The 8038-nt window shown below is 35.5% G+C and overlaps 1 protein-coding gene across 1 annotated transcript; it reads right to left on the reverse strand.

Moving 5' to 3' along the window:
- Nucleotides 1-5740: 5740 nt before the first annotated feature.
- Nucleotides 5741-6963, reverse strand: LOC130804147 (protein EPIDERMAL PATTERNING FACTOR 1). Its single transcript, XM_057668484.1, has 2 exons — nt 6595-6963; nt 5741-6449 (listed from the first exon to the last, which is right to left on the reverse strand). Exons 1-2 carry the CDS (start codon nt 6683-6685, stop codon nt 6184-6186), a joined length of 357 nt encoding a protein of 118 aa, XP_057524467.1. The 5' UTR covers nt 6686-6963; the 3' UTR covers nt 5741-6183.
- Nucleotides 6964-8038: the final 1075 nt, after the last annotated feature.

An 8038-nucleotide genomic window follows, 5' to 3' on the forward strand; every position in this document is an offset into this window, starting at 1 on the left:
GGTATCCAACCAAAGAGTATGTCTTATGTTTTAGTTGGGCTTATGACCCCGAAGTTGGATTTTATACAAGTTTGACCCTCCTAGAAGTCCTTCTAGGTACGACTAAATATCCCTTGGCACAGGGTGCCGAATAACTTTAAGGCACAAGACGACAAATAACATTAGAATTCTCTAGTGTCTAACCAGAGAGTCTGACTTATTCCATACTTGGGCTAATGAGCCCCATGTTGGATTTTATACAAGTCTGACCCTCCTTCCATCTAAGGAGGGTCGAATATCCCTTGGCATAGGGTGCTGAATAACTTTAACGCATAGGGTGCTGAATAAAATTGGACTTCTCAAGTGTCTAACCAGAGAGTCTAACTTATTTCATACTTTGGCTAATAAGCTCCAAGTTGGATTTTATATAATTTTGACCCTCCTAGGAGTCCATCTAAGAAGGACAATTTGGAGTCCATCCAAGAAGGGTTGAATATCCCTTGACATAGGGTGCCGAATAACATTGGACCTCTAGTGTCCAACTAAATAGTCCAACTTATTTCATACTTGGGCTAATGAGCCCCAAATTAGAATTCTTATCTAAGTCGGACTCTTCTTTGAGTCCATCTAGGAAATATCGAATAATCCTTTGAAGCCTAACTTGTCTTGGCCATGATTTCGAGGTGCGATAGGATGTGTGTCAGAATTTAATGTTTACCCCTTTTTGCCAATTAATAGGGGACTTGTTTTCATTTTCTTCATTCACTTATCTGAAATTTGAGAGCATTTCTAAGAATGAATCAAGAATCCTCACTCACTCCTCCCTTTTAATCTTTCAAGACTCCTTTAAACTTCTCTTCAAGGTACAATTTATGTTCTTGTCCTTTTATAAATTATAATGGTTGAATATACTTCTTTGTTTGAATATAATTATGATGATACTGATATAATCACTAATTTCTTTGCGATCTATTATTTTTCCACTGAAAATGACAATAATGAGTCTTTGATGGACTCACCGATTTTTATACGGAGACCTACACCCTGACCCTTAGAACCATCGATAGCCTTTGCCCCTAGAATTTTCGAAGTTAATTCTAATTAACTGCAAAGTGTAAAGGTCGCCCCCCCTCCCGGTACAGTTCATTTCCTCGAGCAACAAAAAGAATGGCACCAACTTCTACAAGACAGGAAGTGGACTTAGGGAAGAATCTACATTATGAAGTTTCTTCGCACTCTCCCGGTTTAAGGCCATTAAACAATTTTATCCTCCTAAGATGGAGTGCAATGTACATCATGTTTGAATTCACCCATCAGATGTTGCATGTGACCCCGGAGTGGGAAACCTTTTTTGAGCAGTCGATGGATAATATGACAGGACTACTCACTAGGCAAACAAAAAGTTTAAAGAAATTAAAGATAGCGGTCCAAATTAGACTCTGGTAATAATAGTTTCAGTCTAAGACATCTCTTCCCGACCCACATAGCATAGAGACTATATCCCCCAACCAAATTGTCTCAAGAAAAAAATTGTTTATTTTTCAACCTTTATGATCCAAAACACTCGGAGCAACCACCCATTGCAACCATAACCATCAAAAGAAAACTAATAGCATAAATTCATGAATTTAGTAAACCACGTAAATTCTTGGTGTGTTTTTCTAATTGTTTTCATTAAATTTCTATATTATTTACATTGTTATTTGATTATTACTTCCGCTGTAGCACAATAATTGGCATCAAGAGCTTAGGTTTAGTATTAGGAGCAGTTTTTTTAGGGAAACAAAGGCAAGAGATTCAAGAATAAAAATTGAGAAGTTTACCAAGAAGAATAGTTTTTGGCTATGGAAAATTAAGATTAAGGCTATATTAAAACAACAACGGATCCACGTCTATTGGCTCCAAATACTACTACTTTGGGGTTAGCAGACAGATTTACTGACTTTGAATTAGAAGCTATAGAAGAAAAGACTCACTCTACCATATTTACTCTTGATGATCATATCATCACAAGGTTGCTGATTAGGGGACGATAGCTAAATTATGGTTGAAGCTGGAGTCATTGTAAATAACAAAGTCGCTAATCCACAAGTTATTACTAGAGTAGCAGCTATTGAGCCTTCGAATGCAGACAAGTAATCCCTCACGAAAAAATCTAGAAAAGTCTACATCTATTTTTCTTAATATACATAATTCAAATGTTAAGATTGATATTGAGGTTGTTGAATTTGATTTTACTTACATCATTGTCGTCAAGTTTTGAAAACTTTGTGGAGTCCTTTGTTGTGGGTATAGACTCGTTGAACTTAGAGGAAGCGAAGACAACACTTCACACTATGGAACTGCGTCAAGAGGGAATATGTTCTAATGGGAATATTGGCAGTGGGTTTTTTTGTTAATTCCGAGAAGTCTAAAAAGAAAATTCGGTTTAACAAGGGAATTAAAGTTGGTTCGGGTGCTGGTAATGACACGATGGATCTGGTAAACTGCTATTAATAACTGTTATTATTGTAAAGATTGGGGTCACTATAGAGTTAATTTTCCAGTGAAGAAAAACAAGTTTCAGGCTGTAGTAGTTGAGGAGAAACCGAAAGAAAGCTACAATTCAGAGAAAGACTTAGCATTAGTTAGTTTTGCTAGGTATGAGGATCTATATGATGAATATGTTCTAGATTTGAGGTGTTCGTTTCATTTAATTCCACGTCATGATTAGTTTGATACATATGAGTCTTGCAATGGGGGTACGATTATATTTGGTAACAATGTTCTTTATAAGGTAACTGGATTGGGTCCATACGATTGAGGGCAGTTGATGGGTGGAGGTTAACTCTAACTAAGGTGCGACATGTTCCTACGTTAGGAAAGAATCTAATTTCATTGCATACCTTAGATGATTTGGGGTACAATAGTATGTTTTCGGATTGCGCATCGGTCGCACCAAAGATACTAAGGCTTGGCATATGAGGGTTGGTCATATGGTAGAGAAGCAGATGTAGTTTTTGTCCAAAAAGGGTTTTCTATTGGGGGTCAAGCTTGCTAACCTTGATTTTGTGAGCATTGTGTGTTTTGGCAAGAAACATAGGTCAAAGTTCAACCGGGGTGCTCACATTACTGATGTTGTGCTTGATTACATCCATTTAGATTGCTAGGGTCCATCTAGAGTTAAAGGTGTGGGAGGTTATCGCTATTTTGTGTCATTTATTAATGATATGTCCTAATACATATGGCATAGCTTACTTAAGTCAAAAGATGAGGCCTTCAAAGAGGTGTTTAATCAGTTCTATGCAAATGAGGGTATATGTTGAAAGCATATGACACTATAACAGAACAGCGTTGCAGAGCGGTTTAATCAAATACTGCTAGAGAGAGTCTGATGCATACTCTTTAATAATGTAGGGCTTGAGAGGAGGTATTAAAGCGCAGTTGTAATGATAGCTTGTTATATATTTAATTAGGGTCCTCATTTGGGAATTGACTTCAAGGTTACCTTTGAGATCTAGAGTGGTAAGTTACCTAATTTCTCTAATTTGAAGCTTTTTAATTGTGTTTCTTAGTATCATGTTAGGGGCGGTAAGCTTGATCCAAGAGCCAAAGGGGATGCTTTGTTGGGTAAGGGGATGGTGTAAAAAGGTGTAGGATCTATTCACCTTTAGAGGATCGGGTCATTTATAGTAGGGATGTTACTTTCGATAAGAGCACTATGTATTCAATAAAGAACACGAAGACTGCTCATTTAGGAAGGGAAGTGGAGAACTTATTAAAGACGGAAAGGGTACTTGAGGTTCAGTCAACCATTGCTGATATACCTCGAATACAATTTCTTGTTGATGATGTTGAGGTTCTAGTGCCAGATACTCTTGAACCCAAGGTTACTCCTAAGCGATCTACCACCATTCTTGAGATGCCTAAACGAGTTATCAAGAAGATTGTTAGTTTGATTGAAGAGATGGAGGGGAGGAATTGCTGTGTTGAGGAGTTGACAAGGCATGCATTGAGTGTAACTGATGATGTATAATCATTTGAACCTGCCACATATAAACAAACAACTACTTGTAATGAGTCGGCGCAATGGCTTACTACAATGGGTGAAGAGATTTAGTCTCTTTGCAAGAATAGAGTATGGGAACTGATGAAGGTACCAAAAGGGAGAAAGCATGTGGAGTGTAAATGGATTTACAAGAAGAAAGAAGGGTCATCAGAAGCTTAGAAAGTTTGTTTAAAGGCTAAGCTAGTTCCTAAGGGTTTTAGTTAGGTAAAGGTTAATTTTTTGGAGATATTTTCACATGTGGTTCGACATACTTTGTTCCATGTGTTATTGTCTATTATGGCACACTTTATCTTGGATAGAAGCAGCTGGATGTTAAGACGACATTCCCTCATGGTAATTTAGAGGAGAAGATTCTAATGAAGCACCCTAAGGGATTCGAGGTTTGAGGTTCCTAGAAAGGAACACTATGCCTTTAGATTGCTTAAGTTATTGTATGGGTTTAAGCAATCCCCTCAATAGTGGTACAACAGGTTTGATTCTTTTATGAATTCGCATGGGTTTAATAGGAACTCGTATGATTGTTGTGTGTATAATAGTAAGCTGGATGATCTACCTACTGTTGTATGTTGATGACATGCTTAATTCGGAGTTTGACATGAAAGACTTGGTGACTAGGTATAGTGATTCTGATTATGCAGCTGATGTGGATATCAGGTGGTTTGTGAATGGTTATGAGTTCACTTTGGGTGGTTCTAAGGTGAGCTGGAAGTCTACATTGTAGTCTTCAATTATTTGTCTACTACTAAAGATGAGTACATGGCTTTAACTTCTACATCTAAGGAGTCTATTTGGCTCAAAGGCCTTGTGGACAAATTGGGTATTACACAAGAGTGCTACGATGTATTACGACAATCTAAGTGCCTTTTGCTTAGCTAAAGATCAAGTGTAGCATTCTCAGACCATGCACATTGATTTTAGGTATCATTTCTTACAAACTGACAAAAAGGTTAAGGTGAAGAAGATTGGGATTACTGACAACCCAGCTGATTTCTTCACTAAGTCTATTTCGTTCAATAAGTTTAAACATTGCTTGGACTTACTGAATAGTGATTACTATGTTATGTAGTAGGCCCTTAGGGGCGGTGTTGGGGAGCACCTGCTGTAGGCATTTTAGCCTTAAGGTGATGCTTGCCCGAGGCTTGTGATGTAGGTGGAGTATTATGATTTGTTATACTTAAAGACAAGTATGTGATGGGTCTTGATTGGAGACTTATCGAGTTGTATGGCTTATGCATCAGCTTTGCATCATTGGGTTTGGCTTGAGATAGTTTCACTATGTGTTTATCGGACCGTTTGCTGACTACGAGTTCTCGTAAGGTGGAGATTGTTGTTTATTAGGGACTCAAGTTAGTGTCTTCATCATGGGGATGGATGAATCAAGGGCTTGCGAAACGTATAAGGGATAGTAGCCAACGCCGCGTCGGTGTTTGTTAAGGCTTTGAAGAAGTCGAGTCGTCCTCTATTGACTGATCTCTAAAGCATTTTCCAAGAAGCTAAAGCCGATTCGGGGGGTTGTGGTCTTTTTATGGCAGCCGAGTTGGTGGTGGTTACAATTCGAGCGGGAAGCAGTTTTCTTATGTTTATAGGCTGATTATCTTGTATAGTTTTAGCCTAATTCCTTCAAAAATGAGGTATACTATATAAACCCCTCCCAAATTAAGTTTTAGGGTAACCACAAACACAAGAGAGAAAAGTGAGCCATTCTAGGAGGAATTTGTGATTCATCTTTGCAATCTTGTCAGTTTATAGTGAAAACTTTTGAACTCGGTGCCTGTGGACGTGGCTATCACATTGATAGTGAACCAAGTAAATTGTTGGTGTGTTTTTCTTATTATTTGCATTAAATTTCTTTATTATTTTCATTGTTATTGAATTATTGCTTCGCTGTCGCATAACACTGATGAATAAGATTGAGTACAAGAATCACATCAAATTAATTCCTTCCGCAAAAAAAAATTGAAAATAGAGTATATAAGAAATACCCCTTGGTTACATAACATGGTTTTTAACTTTCAAGTTGTACAAACAAAATTTTGAAATTAGCATGACCTAGTGAAAGACCTACCTAATAGCTAGAGAACAATAATTAATGAAATAAAATGAAGCAACAAGTGCAATATGTTACATAAAAGTGGTGCTTGGTTTTAGATAATGAATCAAGGAACAGGGTAAGACTTATTTTTACACATACATTTATAAGCCATAGGACAAGTTTCAGCTTCTTCAAGGGAGGCACATACAAAGCTCACCATAACTAACCTACATGGTGAGCATGACCCACATGCATGAGAACAATCTGGCAAGCTTGAACCCGCTATTTCGACTGTGTCGGGTCCTGATCCTTTTGGCTTCACCACCGGTCGATTTCTTGGGTTTATGTTGCCTCTCATTCTTCCTTGTGTCACTTGATGAACGTTACGATCTGTAAAAAATAATAATATTAGTTATTTTAGTACAATTTATCAAAATAAAAAACAAAAAACTATTAATAATTAACTTCATACATATAAAATAGACAAATCATAACATTATAAGTAAATAAATATTTTAAAAAAAGGTATACTTACGGGCTCTACTAATGTGTCTAGAGGAGGTATTATTAGGGAAGACAAGGAGAACAAGGAGAAGAACAATTATAACAATGGACTTCTTCATCATCTTTCTTAATTGCTGTTGTACTTTAATGTATTTCGATACTGTATATGTGGTAGTACAATACCTGCTGGAAAGTATGGTACTTGTTACAAATAATATTAAAAGACAGGAGGAAGTATTATTATTATTATTATGGATAGATGATGAGAGGCATGTATATAAAGAGATGTTTGAGAGGTGACTATTGAAGCAAATCACAGAGAACAAGCTAAGAAAAGAACTGATCACATGAAATCAGCTGATTCAAAAGAGGAAATAAAAATAGGTTCACAGAAAAACAGTTGATTTATTTGGTTCTTATTCACGTTTTTGAAACTCTATTTATAACCAAAACTATATTCATTTTGAATGGAAATTGTTCATGCAAACAACTTCTTTCTTTACGTGACTTTCTGACTGGTATAATAAATATAAACCAATCACTACAATCTTTTAAATTTTGAAAATTATAATAAAATAAAACTTGGATTTGATTTTTCTTTATTGAACTTTTGGATAAATCAAGAAAATTTATATGAGAGTAATAATGATATAGAAAATCACTACAATAGAATATATTTTTAAATAATTTGCAAATTACGGCCTTAAAGTTTAGCATTTTTGTAAATTACAGCATCAATGTTTATTTTTACGAATTACAACTAACAAAGTATTAAAGTTTGCAGATTCAGGCCAAAACACAAAATTCCGACAATTTTGGCGATCGGAATTTCAGGCTAAGTGGTCGAAAATCTTTGTTTTTGGCCTGAACCCGTAAACTTTTGTACTTTGGTGGCTATAATTCACAAAAAATAAACGTTGACCGTGTAATTCATAAAAGTGTTAAACTTTAAGGATCTAATTCGCAAATTATTCAATATTTTATCTACTTAGTGATATTTAATTTAAATATCATTACTTTAAATTTTGTAATGGTATAAATAGTGTATTAAGTGAAATTTATTATATCTTATAGCAGCATAATTAAAAATCATATACAACTATTTTTCGTGACATAAGATCTAGTGACATTTCTCATAAATGTCACTATAAGATACAGTGACATTACTTATGTCACTAAAGGTCAAATAAGTTGTCATTAAATCACTTTATAGTGGAATTCAAATAAAAATTAACGATTATGAGGCTAAAAATATATATTAGTGACATTTTTATCCGTGTCACTGAATATATCCTACTAGAAGTGAATTTTGTTGTAGTGAATATTAATATCATTTACTATTAAATAATAAAATTGTTAGAATATATAAAATACTCTGGGGCGTTAGTCATAAGCTTAAGTTTTTGGTTGAGTTGGTTTTTTGATATGGTATTAGAAGTCAGCGTAATAAGAGGTCATAAGTTCGAAACTAAACT

The sequence above is a fragment of the Amaranthus tricolor genome, chromosome 17 (genome assembly GCF_026212465.1).
Source record: "Amaranthus tricolor cultivar Red isolate AtriRed21 chromosome 17, ASM2621246v1, whole genome shotgun sequence".
Classification (NCBI taxonomy): Eukaryota; Viridiplantae; Streptophyta; class Magnoliopsida; order Caryophyllales; family Amaranthaceae; genus Amaranthus; species Amaranthus tricolor.